The sequence below is a fragment of the Spermophilus citellus genome, assembly GCF_964194105.1.
Source record: "Spermophilus citellus genome assembly, chromosome: 13".
NCBI lineage: Eukaryota > Metazoa > Chordata > Mammalia > Rodentia > Sciuridae > Spermophilus > Spermophilus citellus.
Genome location: NC_138193.1, coordinates 79,278,462 through 79,297,324, shown reverse-complemented (window position 1 = coordinate 79,297,324; position 18,863 = coordinate 79,278,462). Strand labels below are relative to the sequence as shown.

The following is an 18,863-nucleotide window of genomic DNA, read 5'->3' as shown; positions in this document are numbered from 1 at the left end:
TGGAACCCTGGGAGAGTTCCTTAACTTCTCTTCCTCAAGTTTTCTATAAAAATAATAGTAATGCTTTCATGAAGTAGTTGCAAAAATTAAATGAGATGGTAAATATGTAGTAAGAGTCATCTCCCAAGGTTCATAAATTTTTCAATTGTTACAAAAACTCTCCTTATAAGCAATTTTATTACTACTCCTATTTTGGATTATAAAACATTTATTTACATTTTCAATGACCCAGCTGAATTTCATAAACCTCACAAACATAAAACAAAAGCTATAGTTCGAATATTCATCTTCAAAATAAAATTGTCTCTCAGTGATGCACTATGTTCTCTCCAAGTGCTTTAGATTTGCGAATTTACAGAACTCACTCTTATGTATAATGGCCCCTGTGAAATCAAACTATATAAACAAATGTCATTTGCATTGCCTTCCTTCATTTCCTTTGTCTTTATTATTTGCATTAAAAGTGTTTTGGTGGTGTTGTTTTACACGAAAGCTTAAATTACACTGCACTGAGTATGTTGTTCATGTATGTTTTTCTGTGGGCACAGTTTTAATGAAGAAGAGGCATAAAAGCCAAAGAGAACAGAAAAACAGACTTACTATGACCTAATTAATAAAAAAGCAAAATGCCTTATTGTTATTGTTATGATAGTTAATGTAATTGTGATAGTAGTTAATTGTAACTACTGAAGTAACTGTGTTTAAAGAAATTCAAAGAGAAATTTTACTGTGGAAATTAATAGAAATTCTATTTCCATTTGAAGAGAATTTCTCTATGAAGAAAATTTCAGAAACAAATTAACTTTACAAGGTGGAAGACTATATGTAAAAGACTTAGAACAGCTCTAACATAGTGAGCACTCAATAAATGTTTGCTCCTATGTTAGCCATCTCCCTACATCAGCCTTCACCTAGTGCACAGAGAATGATTATTCTCTATGGTTATCATCTCTATGGTTATTCTCTATGCACTACTTCTAGGATACTCAAATCACCTTGAAGTGTCATTACTCAAAAGTCTTATGATACCATCATGGTAATGAGTAAAGATGGAATCTACAATGATGTATAGAATAGAAAGAAAAAATTATACACGTTGCTATAAAAAGAGCCTTCGAAAGGTGGCTCAGCGGTGGCTCACCTGCCTGGCATGTGTGAGGTACTGGGATCAATTCTCAGCACTGCGTATAAACAAATAAAGGTCTATCAACAACTAAAAAACATTTTTAAAAAAAAGGCCCCATCACATTGAGGAAATACAGTTAGAGAACCTTATGTAGTTACAGAACCTTTCATAATTAAAATTACATTAGAGCTCTAGTACAATGGTTTGTGAAATAGTCTGAAGACCTGAAAATGAAACTATACTAGGTACTTGTTAAATATACAGATTTCAGACTGGGGTGTTATCCAGTGGTAGAGTACCTGTTAGTATGCACAAAGCTCTAGGTTCAATATCTGGCATGTATGTGCGCATGCGCGCGCGCGCGCGCGCACACACACACCCCCTCAAACTATGGGATTGTATTGTTTCACAGAGCATCCCAAATGATTCTGAAACTCATTAGACTTTTAAAAACCACTGCTAGGGAGGGACCTTGAGCTACCTCTACAGCAGTGGTTCTCAGTGGGAGGCAGAAATTATCAGAATCATTTGGGAAGATCTTTCAAATCACATACCCTTCTCAGCCCAGAGAATAATTGAAAAATATGAGTCTTGTGTGTTTTGAAAAATTCCTTCTCCAGTCAAAGAGAATTGATTTTAGAGGTGCATAATATAGCCAAAGACAACAGGAGTTCCTAAACTTCAGTCTTTCAGTGAAAGCAGGAGGAAATTAAGTCCATAGAATCAGAAAATCCTATCCCTTGCCTTACAATGTAATCTTTCTAGCCACCAACTCTCCAGATCTCCACACCTGAAACAAAAATTGAAAAGTCCCAGGGGCTGGGGTTGTGGCTCAGCCGTAGAGCACTTGCCTCGCATGTGTGAAGCACTGGGTTTGACCCCCAGCATCACATAAAAATAAATAAATAAACAAAATAAACATATTGTGTCCATCTACAACTAAAAAACATATATACAGAAAAAAAATGAAAAGTCAACATTTCATTTCTCTCTTACTACACTTAGGCAACCTCCTGTTACATTCAACAAAACAATCAGCTACTCCTTGTGTACAGTATGGATCGCCTAGGACACAGTCCATCTGCAGTATAGAATAGATTTGATTCAAACCAAATTTTGTTAGTCTGTGGCAAGCAACAAGTGTCTTCCACTGGGGGGAAAAAAATCTGAAATATCCAGTTTCTTAAATATTTCTTGAGGAAAAATGAAAATACTTTAGAAAAATAGTAATTAAAAATGATTGTGTGTATGTGTACCGGAAAAACAGTGAAGGGGCAGTGAGACAGGAAAAACATTTCAAATTTTTAAAAGCAGTACCTGGCTTATTTAGAATTAATTATAATTCTTCTACATTTATGATAAGGATAAAAGAATAAAGCAAACAAAGTCTTGATATGTTTGCAAGTACTACTTGTGTTGGCTCTGAGCTATTCATCCACGTGATCAGAAGTATCACTACCAGGTATCCATCATCATGTATTCCAAGAGCTACACCACATATGACAATCAAGAGATAGTTATTAAAAACCTACCCAATAGGAACTCAGTATGTGTGAGAACTAAGGAGATCTTTAGTCCAAAGGGGGTGGGAAGAAGAAGGAAAAGAAATTAATCATAAGGAAAAAATAGGAAGTAAATCTGTGTGCATCTAACATACCAAAAGCTCCAACATTCCATTCTAATAAAACATTCCATGATGGGCACAGACAGTTTCCACTGTGATTAACCTTAAGGTTTGGCTATTCGATCTCAGCTATTATTAAAATATTAAATATTGCAACCATTTGAAATTTTAACTTTAAATACACATTAAAAAATTAAAACATGTGAATGTTACTTATTTCAAACCATCTCTAAATTCAAATATTACTATTTTGCTTTTCCTTTTCATTGTTGTCTCTTCCCAAAGATATTAAGATGAGTTTATATGAACAATATTTGTATTTTACAGACACACACACAAATCTACAATTTCTGGATTATTTAAATCTAAAAATGGGTTATGGTATGCTATTATTCTCTATAGTTAAGTACAAAGTGTGAATTTTGTTATCAGAGGCTGCCCCCTACAGACATTTATGTCTCCCATCCTAAAGAATCAACAGAAGGCTGAACAAACTACAATGGAGATAGAGACATACAGCCCAAAGTTGCAGTTATTTCAAGTAAGGTAGGCTGACTAAATCTTGAGATCTAGTGAATAAAAATGAAAATTAGTTAACAATATTATGTACTGGAAATTTACTAAGAGAATAAACTTTAGGTGCCCTTACTACAAAAGAATAAAAAAGGCAACTGTAAAATAATGAATATGTTAATTTGAATATCAAGTACAGTACTGTATTACTATAGTAGTCATTTATGTACACACACACACACACACACTCACAAATGTTTGTGTATAAATATCAAAACATCTTGGAGACAAGCACGGTGGCAAACACCTGAAATCCCAGCTACTTGGGAGGTTGTAGAAGGAGAATCACAAGTTCAAAGTCAGCCTTCAAATAATTAAGACCCGAGCCCGCACCCCCTCCCCGGATCCCCGGGCGACCCGAGGGCCGCAGCTGGGCCGCAGCTGGGCCGCAGCTGGGCCGCAGCTGGGCTGCGACTGCCGCCGCCGCCGCTTCCTGCGGAGCTCGTTAGAAGACTCTTCACCGCGTGAGTGAGCCACCGACCCGCCGAGCAAAATGGAACAGCTGATAAGATGAGTGACAATTTAAAATCTAAGGGATCCAACATGGTGGCAGGCACGGAGAGATCAAGTCTCTGACCCCTTCAGCTCCGCGGGCATCTAAATGCTGTTTGCTCAGGATCACTGGGCAATGCTGAGCTGACGTGGATCTGGGGCGAACAGTCTGGGCCTCTCAGAACACACCGAGCACGGATCGGCTGCATTCAAGCTCCGGTTCGCCTGCTTCTCTTGACTCAGCACTAACGATCCCGCTGAAATAACTGGTCGGCCCTCCTGAACTTACAGAGGTAAAAGCCAACCGAGCCTTCATAGGCAGTGGCCACAGGACTGAAACGGGGCTTGGGAGAGACAGTCAGGACCCACCCAATGCATTGGTCACCCGGCAAAAGGAACGAACGGTCACCATTTGCATGGGATACCACCATGGCAGAGAACTGACATCACGGGTGGAGGAGATAACTTCATTGAAGCCAGCGGCGACAGGTGTGTAATCCCCTAGCCATCTCTCTCCACACAGCGGGGAAACCTTAAGGGCCCCTCCAAGCTCTCGCGTGCGCAGATAGCCAGACCGAGGGAATCAGGAGTGGCGTGGAACTAGCGGCGCGGAAGTCCCGACTACCGCTCCCACCAGTGCTGACAACTGAGGTCCCTTGCACCAGCTACCGGGGGAGTGGCTACCAGAGGGCAAGCAAATTCGCTGGGGGTTCTCAGCCCCAAGCTCTAAAAACTTAGGGTCTAAGGGAGGCAAACAGGGAGAGTATGCCCAGACGTTCATGAAAACAGGGCTCCCAGGAGCACCAGACCTAGCGTGTAGCCAGTATTGTGGTGAGCGTCACAAGTGAGCGGGGCCTGGCTTGAGGAAACACGAGAGAAGGCCCTAGACACTCAGGATTGGAGACCCGCGCAGTCTGGGAGGAAGAGCTGCTGCACAGTGATTGGTTCCCACCTATTGAGAGGAGAAGCTTGGCCCAGTGGGCACAGCTCCACCTACTGGAAGAGAAGTTAATCGAGCTCTATGACTGCATTTATTATTTTTTTTTCTTTCATTTTCATTTTTTTTGTTGTTGTTGTTCTTTAACTTTTTTTTAAATGTGTTCAATTTTTTTATTTATTATTATTATTATTTTTAAACTTTAATTTCCATTTTTTATTATCATTATTTTTTGTTTGTTTTTTGTTTTAAATTTTCTTTCTTTCTTTCTTTCTTTCTTTCTTTATTTTCTATTTCTTTTTTTTGTCTTTTCATTTCTTTTCAATTTTCTTATTCCCCCTTCCTTGAATTCTACCTGCCTACTCTCATTCTCTTTAGTGACTTCTTCCCTTCCCTTCTAATATCTTTCCTCCCAAGCATCAAATAAATTTATAAGAGTAAACAGTAACTCAGCAGTCAAACAGAACAAGAAGTAACATGAGCAGCATAAAAAAGCAAGGAAGAAAAGAAGTACAAACAATGAAGGACAGCCTAAATATTCAGGAGGACCTAGAGTCATCAGAAAAATGGTCATATAAAGAACTCAAGGAATACCTTAGACAGATGGAAAGGAACCTTAAAGAGGATACGAGACAGCAAATCCAAACAGTGAAAGAACACATTGAAAATGAATTATATAAACAGATAAAAGAAGAAGTTAAGCATCTTTATCAGGAGATAGAGATTATAAAAAAAAATCAAACAATAATTCTAGAAATGAAGGAAACGATAAACCAACTTAAAAACTCAATTGAGAGTATCACTAACAGAGTGGAGCAAGTAGAAGCCAGAACGTCAGATAATGAAGACAAAATATATCATCTTGAAAATAGTCTAGCCAACTCAGAAAAGCTGGTAAAAAATCACGAGAAAAAGATCCAAGAGATTTGGGATAACATAAAAAAACCAAACTTACGAGTCATCGGGATAGCGGAAGGTATAGAGATTCAAACCAAGGGAATGAGTAACCTACTGAATGAAATAATTACAGAAAACTTTCCAGAAATAAAAAAGGAAACAGATATACAAACTGTAGATGCATACAGGACACCGAGCACACAAAATCACAGTAGACCAATGCCAAGACACATTCTTATGAAGATATCCGATATACAGAACAAAGAGAAAATATTAAAAGCTACAAGAGAAAGGAGGCATATTACATTGAGAGGTAAACCAATAAGGTTAACAACGGATTTTTCATCACAGACGCTGAAAGCGAGAAGATCCTGGAACAACGTATTTCAAACACTAAAAGACAATGGATGCCAACCAAGAATTCTGTATCCAGCAAAATTAACCTTCAGGTACGACAACTAAATAAAAATCTTTCATGATAAACAAAAGCTAAAAGAATTTGCAGCCAGAAAAGCAGCATTGCAAAGCGTCCTGAGCAAAACACTACACGAGGAAGAAATGAAAAACAACATCCAAAACCATCAGTGGGAAGAGCCATGGTAATGACAGAGGGCAGGGGGAAAGCTAATTATGGAGAAACAAACTAAATTAAAAAAAAAAGATAAATAATCAAACATGGCTGGCAGTACAAACCATATATCAATAGTAACTCTAAACGTTAATGGCTTAAACTCTCCAATAAAGCGACATAGGCTGGTAACATGGATTAAAAAAACAAATCCAACAATATGTTGCTTCCAGGAGACACATCTGATTGGAAAAGACATACACAGGCTGAAGGTGAAAGGTTGGGAAAAAATATACCACGCACACACAGTCCTCGTAAGCAAGCAGGGGTGGCCATCCTCATATCAAATAAAATCGACTTCAAGACTAAGTTAATCAGAAGGGATAAGGAAGGACATTATATACTGTTAAAAGGAACCATTCACCAACAAGACATAACAATTATCAATATTTATGCACCAAATAATGGTGCTGCGACGTTCATAAAACAAATTCTCCTCAAGTTCAAGAATCAAATAGACCACAACACAATAATTACGGGAGACTTCAACACACCTCTCTCACTATTGGACAGATCCTCCAAACAAAAGTTGAATAAAGAAACTATTGACCTCAATAACACAATCAATAACCTAGACTTAACTGACATATGTAGAATATATCAACCATCATCAAGTGGATATACTTTTTTCTCAGCAGCACATGGATCCTTCTCAAAAATAGACCATATATTATGCCATAGGGCAACCCTCAGTAAATATAAAGGGGTGGAGATAATACCATGCATTTTATCTGATCATAATGGAATGAAACTGGAAATCAATGATAAAAGAAGGAAGGAAAAATCCTACATCACATGGAAAATGAACACTATGTTACTGAATGGTCAATGGGTTACAGAAGACATAAAGGAGGAAATCAAAAAATTCTTAGAGATAAATGAAAATACAGACACAACATATCAGAATCTATGGGACACAATGAAAGCAGTTTTAAGAGGGAAATTCATCGCCTGGAGGTCATTCCTCAAAAAAAGGAAAAACCAACAAATAAATGAGCTCACACTTCATCTCAAAGCCCTAGAAAAGGAAGAGCAAAACAACAGCAAATGTAGCAGAAGGCAAGAAATAATTAAAATCAGAGTGGAAATCAATGAAATTGAAACAAAAGAAACTATTGAAAAAATTAACAAAACTAAAAGTTGGTTCTTCGAAAAAATAAATAAGATCAACAGACCCTTAGCCATGCTAACGAAGAGAAGAAGAGAGAGAACTCAAATTACTAACATACGGGATGAAAAAGGCAATATCACAACAGATGCTACAGAAATACAGAAGACAATTAGAAATTATTTTGAAAACCTATATTCCAATAAAATAGAAGATAGTGAAGACATCGATAAATTCCTTAGGTCATATGATTTGCCCAGACTGAGTCAGGAGGATACACACAATTTAAACAGACCAATATCAATGGATGAAATAGAAGAAGCAATCAAAAGACTACCAACCAAGAAAAGCCCAGGACCGGATGGGTATACAGCGGAGTTTTACAAAACCTTTAGAGAAGAATTAATACCAATACTTTTCAAGTTACTTCAGGAAATAGAAAAAGAGGGAGCTCTGCCAAATTCATTCTATGAGGCCAACATCACCCTCATTCCGAAACCAGACAAAGACACCTAAAAGAAAGAAAACTACAGACCAATATCTCTGATGAACCTAGATGCAAAAATCCTCAATAAAATTCTGGCAAATCGGATACAAAGGCACATCGAAAAAATTGTGCACCATGATCAAGTAGGATTCATCCCTGGGATGCAAGGATGGTTCAATATACGGAAATCAATAAATGTTATTTACCACATCAATAGACTTAAAGATAAGAACCACATGATCATCTCGATGGACGCAGAAAAAGCATTCGACAAAGTACAGCATCCCTTTATGTTCAAAACATTAGAAAAACTAGGGATAACAGGAACTTACCTCGACATTGTAAAAGCTATCTATGCTAAGCCTCAGGCTAGCATCATTCTGAATGGAGAAAAATTGAAGGCATTCCCTCTAAAATCTGGAACAAGACAGGGATGCCCTCTATCACCACTTCTATTCAATACAGTTCTCGAAACACTGGCCAGAGCAATTAGACAGACGAAAGAAAGTAAAGGCATAAAAATAGGAAAAGAAGAACTTAAATTATCACTATTTGCCGATAACATGATTCTATACCTAGAAGACCCAAAAGGGTCTACAAAAAAACTACTAGAACTAATAAATGAATTCAGCAAAGTGGCAGGATATAAAATCAACATACATAAATCAAAGGCATTTCTGTATATCAGCGACAAAACTTCTGAAACGGAAATGAGGAAAAACACTCCATTCACAATATCCTCAAAAAAAATAAAATACTTGGGAATCAACCTAACAAAAGAGGTGAAAGACCTATACAATGAAAACTATAGAACCCTAAAGAGAGAAATAGAAGAAGATCTTAGAAGATGGAAAAATATACCCTGTTCATGGACAGGCAGAACTAACATCATCAAAATGGCGATACTACCAAAAGTTCTCTATAGGTTTAATGCAATGCCAATCAAAATCCCAACGGCATTTCTTGTAGAAATAGAGAAAGCAATCATGAAATTCATATGGAAAAATAAAAGACCCAGAATAGCAAAAGTAATTCTAAGCAGGAAGTGTGAATCAGGCGGTATAGCGATACCAGATTTCAAACTATATTACAGAGCAATAGTAACAAAAACAGCATGGTACTGGTACCAAAACAGGCGGGTGGACCAATGGTACAGAATAGAGGACACAGAGACTAATTCACAACGCTACAACTATCTTATATTTGATAAAGGGGCTAAAAGCATGCAATGGAGGAAGGATAGCATCTTCAACAAATGGTGTTGGGAAAACTGGAAATCCATATGCAACAAAATGAAACTGAATCCCCTCCTCTAGCCATGCACAAAAGTTAACTCAAAGTGGATCAAGGAGCTAGATATCAAATCAGAGACTCTGCGTCTGATAGAAGAAAAAGTTGGCTCCGATCTACATATTGTGGGGTCGGGCTCCAAATTCCTTAATAGGACACCCATAGCACAAGAGTTAATAGCAAGAATCAACAAATGGGACTTTCTTAAACTGAAAAGTTTTTTCTCAGCAAGAGAAACAATAAGAGAGGTAAATAGGGAGCCTACATCATGGGAACAAATTTTTACTCCTCACACTTCAGATAGAGCCCTAATATCCAGAGTATACAAAGAACTCAAAAAATTAGACAATAAGATAACAAATAACCCAATCAACAAATGGGCCAAGGACCTCAACAGACACTTCTCAGAGGAGGACATACAATCAATCAACAAGTACATGAAAAAATGCTCACCATCTCTAGCAGTCAGGGAAATGCAAATCAAAACCACCCTAAGACACCATCTCACTCCAGTAAGATTGGCAGCCAGTATGAAGTCAAACAACAACAAGTGCTGGCGAGGATGTGGGGAAAAGGGTACTCTTGTACATTGCTGGTGGGACTGCAAACTGGTGCGGCCAATTTGGAAAGCAGTATGGAGATTCCTGGGAAAGCTGGGAATGGAACCACCATTTGACCCAGCTATTGACCTTCTCGGACTATTCCCTGAAGACCTTAAAAGAGCGTACTACAGGGATACTGCCACATCGATGTTCATAGCAGCACAATTCACAATTGTTAGACTGTGGAACCAACCCAGATGCCCTTCAACAGATGAATGGATAAAAAAAAAATGTGGCATTTATACACCATGGAGTATTACGCAGCACTAAAAAATGACAAAATCATGGAATTTGCAGGGAAATGGATGGCACTAGAGCAGATTATGCTTAGTGAAGCTAGCCAATCCCTAAAACACAAATACCAAATGTCTTCTTTGATATAATGAGAGCAACTATGAACAGAGCAGGGAGGAAGAGCAGGAAGAAAAGATTAACATTAAACAGAGACATGAGGTGGGAGGGAAAGGGAGAGAAAACGGAAATTGCATGGAAATGAAGGGAGACCCTCATTATTATACAAAATTACATATAAGAGGTTGTGAGGGGAATGGGATAATAAATAAGGAGGGAAATGAATTACAGTATATGGGGTAGAGAAAGAAGATGGGAGGGGAGGGGAGGGGGGATAGTAGAGGATAGGAAAGGTAGCAGAATACAACAGTTCCAAAAAAAAAAATAAAATAAAATAAATAAAATATATGAGAAAGTTAAAAAATAAATAAATAAATAAATAAATAAATAAATAAATAAATAAATAAATAAGACCCTGTCCCAAAATTTTTAAAAAGGACTGGGATAGAGCTCAGTAGAAGAGTGCCTCTGGGATCAATCTCTAGTACCATAAAGCAAACAAAAAAAAGATCACATTGTATACCTCATACACACAAAAAAAAATTTAAAACATAAACATTTTTTGAAAAGAATAGGAATCACCAGAATATCAATCTCTCACTCAATCGAAAAAGCAATCCTGATAAAAAGTAATTCTTATTCAGAAAGTTCTCACTCTTGGGCTCATTTTGACAATAAAACCAGAGAACCTTGACATGAATCAACTAGTTTCTTTGAATTTTCCTTCAAAATCTCTCTCCTTTACTCCCTCCTTCTCATTCTCTCTCACATACAATGGACAGGAAGATCTCCTGGGATGTAAATTTCAGAAAAAGATACTGTACCTCTTAGAAAGTATAGGGGTGTGGCTTTAATTTATACTTCATGCATGTCGGAAGTGTTGAAAGTCTTTATAAAGAGGAGGTCTGGGTTGTATAATTAAACAAATTTTTAGAAACAGAATAAAAGCTTTAAAAAACAACGTAAAGATATAAAACTTCAGGGTATGAAGAGATTTCTTTAAAAAGAGGGAGAAAGCACTTTTTATTAAAAAGTAATAACAACAGGGGTTGGGGTTGTGGCTCAGCAGTAGAGCACTCATCTCTCACATGCGGTTCAATCCTCAGCACCACATTAAAAAATAGATAAGTGAAATGAAGGTATTGTGTCCAACTACAACTAAAAAATAAATAAATATTTTTTTAAAAAAGTAATAATAAAACTAATACCTTATATTTACCAAGAGATGACATAAAGAAAGTCATCTTTCTTTGAAAAGATTACAACACACATTATGTAACAAAGAATGCCTAAAAAATATGTACATATTCATAAGAAAAAGAGAAACAACATAAAAGAAAAATGGGCAAAAGACTAGAACAGGTACTTTATCAAAAGAGGAAAGGTGAATGACTAAGCAACCGGTCTACCAGGATCTGTTTCATTAGAATCACTTAATATTTACATGCTATAATATTCCTTTGTATGGTACATTACTTAATGACAGCACTTGTTAGCATAAAGTTTGAAGTAAGAAAAAAAAGAAAGAAATGAAGGAACGAAACAGGGCTGAACTCTTTAAGTAAAGGTGGTACCTTTAACATCAGGTCTAATGTAAGACAGCAGATTAAGCTCCCCTGGCTTCTCCAGCAGGGTCCAGGCTGCTCTTTCTAATCCCAGCTGCTTTGCTCTTTGGGCTTTGGTGCCTTTGCTCCCAGTTTTATAGGGAGCAGACTAGGAAAAAAAAAAAGGCATAAAACATTTAGGATTCAGTTTTAAAAAGCAAAAGTTAAAAAAAACTAAGATGCAAAATAGAGGACACACTAAGAATTCTGAGGATATCCTTTTCTTAAACCTTTCCCCTTCCTTCAGACATAAATTTGTACTAATTAACTAATACTTATGAAGATGGTATATGCCTTATCTTATTCTTTATACTTTTAAGTATGCTTAATTAGTTATTTGTTTACTTATCTTAAAAACCACCTGACTGCAAGGTCCTCTTCTCAACCAAGCAAGCTACTCTAAAACTTGTCTGCTTAGGATACTTCTACTTAATCACATTCATTCCTCAACCCACCACCATCTGGCTTCTAGAAAAGAAACACCTTACTGAAAGTGGTATCACAAAAATCTATGAAGAACCCCTAAGTATATACAGCTTTCAGTTTTATCTCACCAATCCTCCTCCACTTACTTAGTGATAGTTTCCCTCATTCTAAAACTCTCTTCCCTACCTACCATCCATGCACCATCACCTCTGGATTCTCGCCATAATTCTTTAACCATTTTTTCCATGTCTCTCTAGGTTCTCCCCTCCTCACTTTAAGCTGATGTTGCCCAGTGGCTCATTCTGACCTGCATACCCACTTAAATAAGTTCTTCCACTCTCATAGTTTCTAACACAACCCTCCTATAGTTATCCATAGGAGACTGGTTTCGGGCATGCCCTTCCCTTCCTCCTGGATACCAAAACCTGATCATGCTCAGGTCTCTTATATAAAATGGTATGGCATTTGCATATAATCTATGCATATCATCCTGTACACTTTAAATCATCTCTAGATTACTTAGACCATCTAAAACAATGTAGATATACGTAAATAGTTGTTATATTGTATAGCTTTGGGAATACTAACAAAAAAGTCCATACATGTTCAATACAAATACAACATTTTTCAAATATTTTTTACCAACATTGGTTGAACACATGGATGTGGAACACACAAATGAATAACCGAAGGGCCAAATATACGTAAAGACACTCATATCTAGGTCTCCAGTTTAGCCCTCTCCCTTAAGCTTCACATTATTAACCTACTCTTCTTTCACTCGATGGGGAATTCCTTGGGAGTAAGGACCGCATATTACCCATATTTGTAAACCCAGTGCTTAACACAAAAAAAGTATTCAATAAGTATTTATTGAACAAAGGATAAGTATTTTGAGGAATTAAGTAATGGTGGCTAATAACTTTAGCTTTTTATGTCTTGGTCTTCAATTATAAAAAGACCCAAATCATAATATATTCAGGCATTACATTAAAAGATAAAAAGAGATCCTTACCACGTGTTCTAGTTCTTCCAAAGTTTTACAGTTCAGCAAGGCTTTTAGTAAGCATTCAGACATCTTCCCTTCCTTCTTAATTTTCTGGATTGTACTATGAACCTTCTTTGCAACAGCCCTGAAAATAAAAACTTTTGTAATATACAAGACCTATACTTTAAGACTTTCTTTTTGAGCCCATCTCAAAAAGTTGCAGATAAAGGAAACAGAATCCTTTTTCCTCTGATTCATTTGAGAATAATACTGCCCCCCCACACATTTTAGTGTGTTATTTCCTATAAAAAAATCTACAAAATCACAAAATGATCTTTAACGCCAAATAATTAATAATGATGCATTATCATCATCTAATACTCAGACCTGAGGCCTCATCCAAGTTTCATCAACTGTTTGAACAATGTCTTTGATAGGGTGCAGTGATATACACCTGAAATCCCATCTACTCAGGAGACTGATGCAGGAGGATTGCAAGTTCAAGGCCAGCCTCAACAACTTAGCAAGACCCTATCTCAAAATGAAAAAAAAAATAACAAGGGCTAGTGATATCACTCACTGGTAGAGTACTCATGGGTTCAATCCCTAGTACCGTAATAATAGTCTTTTGTAGTATATTCACTTCAGAATTACAAGTTCCACGTATCTCGTTTCCTTCAAAATCAAGGCCTTAATACTTTTAAATGCTGTAGGCAAGTTATTCTGTGTGAAGTCCCAAAGTTTAGGTTTTTCTGATGTTTCCATATAGTTAAATTCCACTGGTGTCTCCTTGCAGAAACAGCTTAGAAGTGACTCTGGTCTTTTACCACAACCCATTAGGTGGCAAGTAATTTGATTTGTCCCATTACTAATTAACTTTGATCCTTATATTATCTGATGTCTATAGGTTTCTCCACAATACAGGTACTCTTTATTCCCTCTGTAATTAATGTTTTCTGTAGAGGTGCTTTGAGACTATGTAATTATCACATTCCACATTAAGGTTTCAATTTACGCACAGATTCATTTATATTACTCTAGATTTGTGGTTTCTTTTTTTTTTTTTTAATTATTTTATTGTTGGTTGTTCAAAACATTACATAGTTCTTATTACACCATATTTCACAGATTGATTCAAGTGGGTTATGAACTCCCATTTTTACCCCGTATACAGATTGCTGTGTCACATCAGTTACATTTCCATTGATTTACAAATTGCTTTTCTAGTGACTGATGTATTCTGCTGTCTATCCCATTCTCCACTGTCCCCTCACCCCTCCTCTCCCCTCCCCTCCCCTACTCTCTCTCCATCCCCTCTACTATAAATCGTTTCTTCCACTTATATAATTTTTCTCCTACTCCTCCTTTCCTCTTATATGTATTTGTGTATAACCCTGAGGCTCACCTTCCAGTTCCATGCAATTTCCCTTAACTCTCACTTTCCCTCCCGCCTATGATCCCTGTTTAATGTTATTCTTCTTCTCCAGCTCTTCGTCTCTACCCTGTCCTTGGTTACTCCCCTTATATCAAAGAAGACATTTGACATTTGTTTTTTAAGGATTGGCTAGCTTCACTTAGCATAATCTGCTCTAATGCCATCCATTTCCCTCCAAATTCTATGATTTTGTCATTTCTTATTGCAGAGTAATACTCCATTGTGTATAAATGCCACATTTTTTTAATCCATTCATCTATTGAAGGGCTTCTAGGTTGGTTCCACAATCTTGCTATCGTGAATTGTGCTGCTATGAACATCGATATAGCAGTGTCCCTGTAGCATGCTCTTGTTAGGTCTTTAGGGAATAGACCGAGGAGGGGAATAGCTGGGTCAAATGGTGGTTCCATTCCCAACTTTCCAAGAAATCTCCATACTGCTTTCCAAATTGGCTGCACCATTTTGCAGTCCCACCAACAATGAACAAGTGTACCCATTTCCCCGCATCCTCGCCAGCACTTGTTGTTGTTGGATTTCTTAATGGCTGCCAATCTTACTGGAGTGAGATGGTATCTTAGATGGTATCTTTGGTCACCGCAATTGGAGTGGGGGCAGAGTAGAGCAGCCACCCGTGCCCGCAGGGCGGGCAGACCTACGACCAACCAGCGTAGTGGATAGATCACCCTGATTAGAGGAGGATCACAGCCACTACCCGCCCTACAAGAGAGATATCCCAAATATACAAGAGCAACAAAAATAAACAGGGGGAAAAATTTCAAAAACACAACAGTTTCACCAAGCAGAAAGAAACGCAAGCAACATGAAAAGACAAGGAAAGAAAGGACCACAAGCAATGCAGGTCAACTCAACTCTAGAAGAGGTAATAGCTGCAACAGATGGAATGTCAGATAAAGAGTTCAGGATATACATGCTTTAGATGATCTGGAGTCTCAAGGAAGACATGAGACAGCAAAATCAGACAATGAAAGATCACATTGACAAGGAACTACAGAAACAAATCCAGGAAGTAAAAGATCAATTTCACAGGGAGTTAGAAGTAATAAAAAACAAACAAATAAAAATCCTAGAAATGCAGGAAGCAATAAACCAACTTAAAACCTCAATTGACAATACTACCAGCAGAATAGATCACTTAGAAGATAGAACATCAGACAATGAAGACAAAGTATTTCAACTTGAGAAGAACATAGACAGTTCAGCAAGACTGCTAAGATACCATGAGCAGAACATCCAAGAGATATGGGATAACATTAAAAGGCCAAACTTAAGAGTCATTGGGATACAGGAGGGCACAGAGCTCCAATCCAGAGGAATGAACAATCTATTCAATGAAATAATACGAGAAAACTTCCCAGACTTGAAGAATGAAACAGAATCCCATATCCTAGAAGCCTACAGGACGCCAAAAGTGCAAAATCATAAGAGATCCACACCTAGACACATTATAATGAAGATGCCCAACATACAGAATAAGGAGAGAATTTTAAAAGCTACAAGAGAAAGAAAGCAGATTACATTTAGGGGCAAACCAATCAGGATAACAGCTGATCTCTCAACACAGACTCTGAAAGCTAGAAGATCCTGGAATAACATTTTTCAAACACTGAAAGAAAATGGGCTCCAACCAAGAATCGTGTATCCGGCGAAATTAAGCTTCAGGATGGAAGATGAAATTAAAACCTTTCACGATAAACAAAAGTTAAAAGAATTCGCAGCTAGAAAACCATCTCTTCAAAAAATCCTTGGCAAAACATTACAGGAAGAGGAAACTGAAAATAACATTGAAAACCATCAGTGGGAGGTAGGACAGTAAAGGGGGGAAAGTAACCAAAGAGGAAAACTAATCAGGTTTAGTAACATAAATAAACAAATATGACTGGAGGAACAAACCAAATCTCAATAATAACCCTAAATGTTAATGGCTTAAACTCACCAATTAAGAGACACAGGCTAGTCGAATGGATCACAAAACAAGATCCAACAATATGTTGCCTACAGGAGACGCATTTGATAGGAAAAGATATACATAGACTGAAGGTGAAAGGCTGGGAAAAATCATTCCACTCATATGGACTGCGGAAACAAGCAGGAGTGTCCATACTCATATCAAACAAAATAGATTTCAAGCCAAAGTTAATCAAAAAGGATAAAGAGGGACACTGCATACTGCTCAAGGGAACCATACACCAACAAGACATAACAATCATAAATATATATGCCCCAAACAATGGTGCAGCTACGTTCATCAAGCAAACTCTTCTCAAGTACAAGAGTCTAATAGACCACCATACAATAATCATGGGAGACTTCAACACACCTCTCTCACCACTGGACAGATCTTCCAACCAAAAGTTAAATAAGGAAACTATAGAACTCAACAACACAATTAACAACCTAGACTTAATTGACATATATAGAATATACCACCCAACATCAAGTAGTTACACATTTTTCTCAGCAGCACATGGATCCTTCACAAAAATAGATCATATATTATGTCACAGGGCAACTCTTAGACAATATAAAGGAGTAGAAATAATACCATGCATCCTATCTGATCATAATGGAATGAAACTGAAAATCAACGATAAAAGAAGGAAGGAAAAATCATGCACCACGTGGAGAATGAACAATAGGTTACTGAATGACCAATGGGTCATAGAAGACATCAAGGAGGAAATTAAAAAATTCTTAGAGATAAATGAAAACACTGACACAACATATCGGAATCTATGGGACACATTGAAAGCAGTTTTAAGAGGAAAATTCATTGCTTGGAGCGCATTCCTTAAAAAAAGAAAAAAACCAACAAATAAACGATCTCATATATCATCTCAAAATCCTAGAAAAAGAAGAGCAAAATAACAGCAAAAGAAGTAGAAGGCAAGAAATAATTAAAATCAGAGCTGAAATTAATGAAATTGAAACAAAAGAAACAATTGAAAAAATTGACAAAACCAAAAGTTGGTTCTTTGAAAAAATAAATAAAATTGACAGACCCTTAGCCATGCTAACGAAGAGAAGAAGAGAGAGAACCCAAATTACTAGCATACGGGATGAAAAAGGCAAAATCACAACAGACACTTCAGAAATACAGAAGATAATTGAAATTACTTTGAATCCTTATACTCCAATAAAATAGAAGATAGTGAAGGCATCGATAAATTTCTTAAGTCATATGATCTGCCCAGATTGAGTCAGGAAGATATAGACAACCTAAACAGACCAATAACAATAGAGGAAATAGAAGAAACCATCAAAAGACTACCAACTAAGAAAAGCCCAGGACCGGATGGGTATACAGCAGAATTTTACAAAACCTTTAAAGAGGAACTAACACCAATACTTTTCAAGTTATTTCAGGAAATAGAAAAAGAGGGAGAACTTCCAAATACATTCTACGAGGCCAACATCACCCTGATTCCTAAACCAGACAAAGACACTTCAAAGAAAGAAAACTACAGACCAATATCTCTAATGAACCTAGATGCAAAAATCCTCAATAAAATTCTGGCGAATCGGATTCAAAAACATATCAAAAAAATTATACACCATGATCAAGTAGGATTCATCCCTGGGATGCAAGGCTGGTTCAATATACGAAAATCAATAAATGTTATTCACCACATCAATAGACTTAAAAATAAGAACCATATGATCATCTCGATAGATGCAGAAAAGGCATTCGACAAAGTACAGCATCCCTTTATGTTCAAAACTCTAGAAAAATTAGGGATAACAGGATCATACCTCAACATTGTTAAAGCAATCTATGATAAGCCACAGGCCAGCATCATTCTGAATGGAGAAAAATTGAAGGCATTCCCTCTAAGATCTGGTACAAGACAGGGATGCCCTCTCTCACCACTTCTGTTCAACATAGTCCTCGAAACACTGGCCAGAGCAATTAGACAGACGAAAGAAATTAAAGGCATAAAAATAGGAAAAGAAGAACTTAAATTATCACTATTTGCAGACGATATGATTCTATACCTAACAGACCCAAAAGGGTCTACAAAGAAACTATTAGAGTTAATAAATGAATTCAGCAAAGTGGCGGGATATAAAATCAACACGCATAAATCAAATGCATTCCTGTATATCAGCGACAAATCCTCTGAAACGGAAATGAGGACAACTACTCCATTCACAATATCCCCCAAAAAAATAAAATACCTGGGAATCAACCTAACAAAAGAGGTGAAAGACCTATACAATGAAAACTACAGAACCCTAAAAAGAGACATAGAAGAAGACCTCAGAAGATGGAAAAA

The 18,863-nt window shown here is 37.0% G+C and overlaps 1 protein-coding gene across 2 annotated transcripts in view; it reads right to left on the bottom strand.

The window, feature by feature from the left end:
• The window catches only part of SRBD1 (S1 RNA binding domain 1), a 227,205-nt gene that overhangs the window by 179,811 nt on the left and 28,531 nt on the right, over positions 1 to 18,863 (bottom strand). For both annotated transcript variants that reach the window (XM_081265361.1, XM_081265362.1), the window contains exons 6-7: positions 13,161 to 13,278; positions 11,690 to 11,828 (exon numbers count right to left, since the gene is read on the bottom strand). In XM_081265361.1, coding sequence (XP_081121487.1) covers positions 11,690 to 11,828; positions 13,161 to 13,278 — 257 coding nt within the window. The remainder of the gene's footprint in view (positions 1 to 11,689; positions 11,829 to 13,160; positions 13,279 to 18,863) is intronic.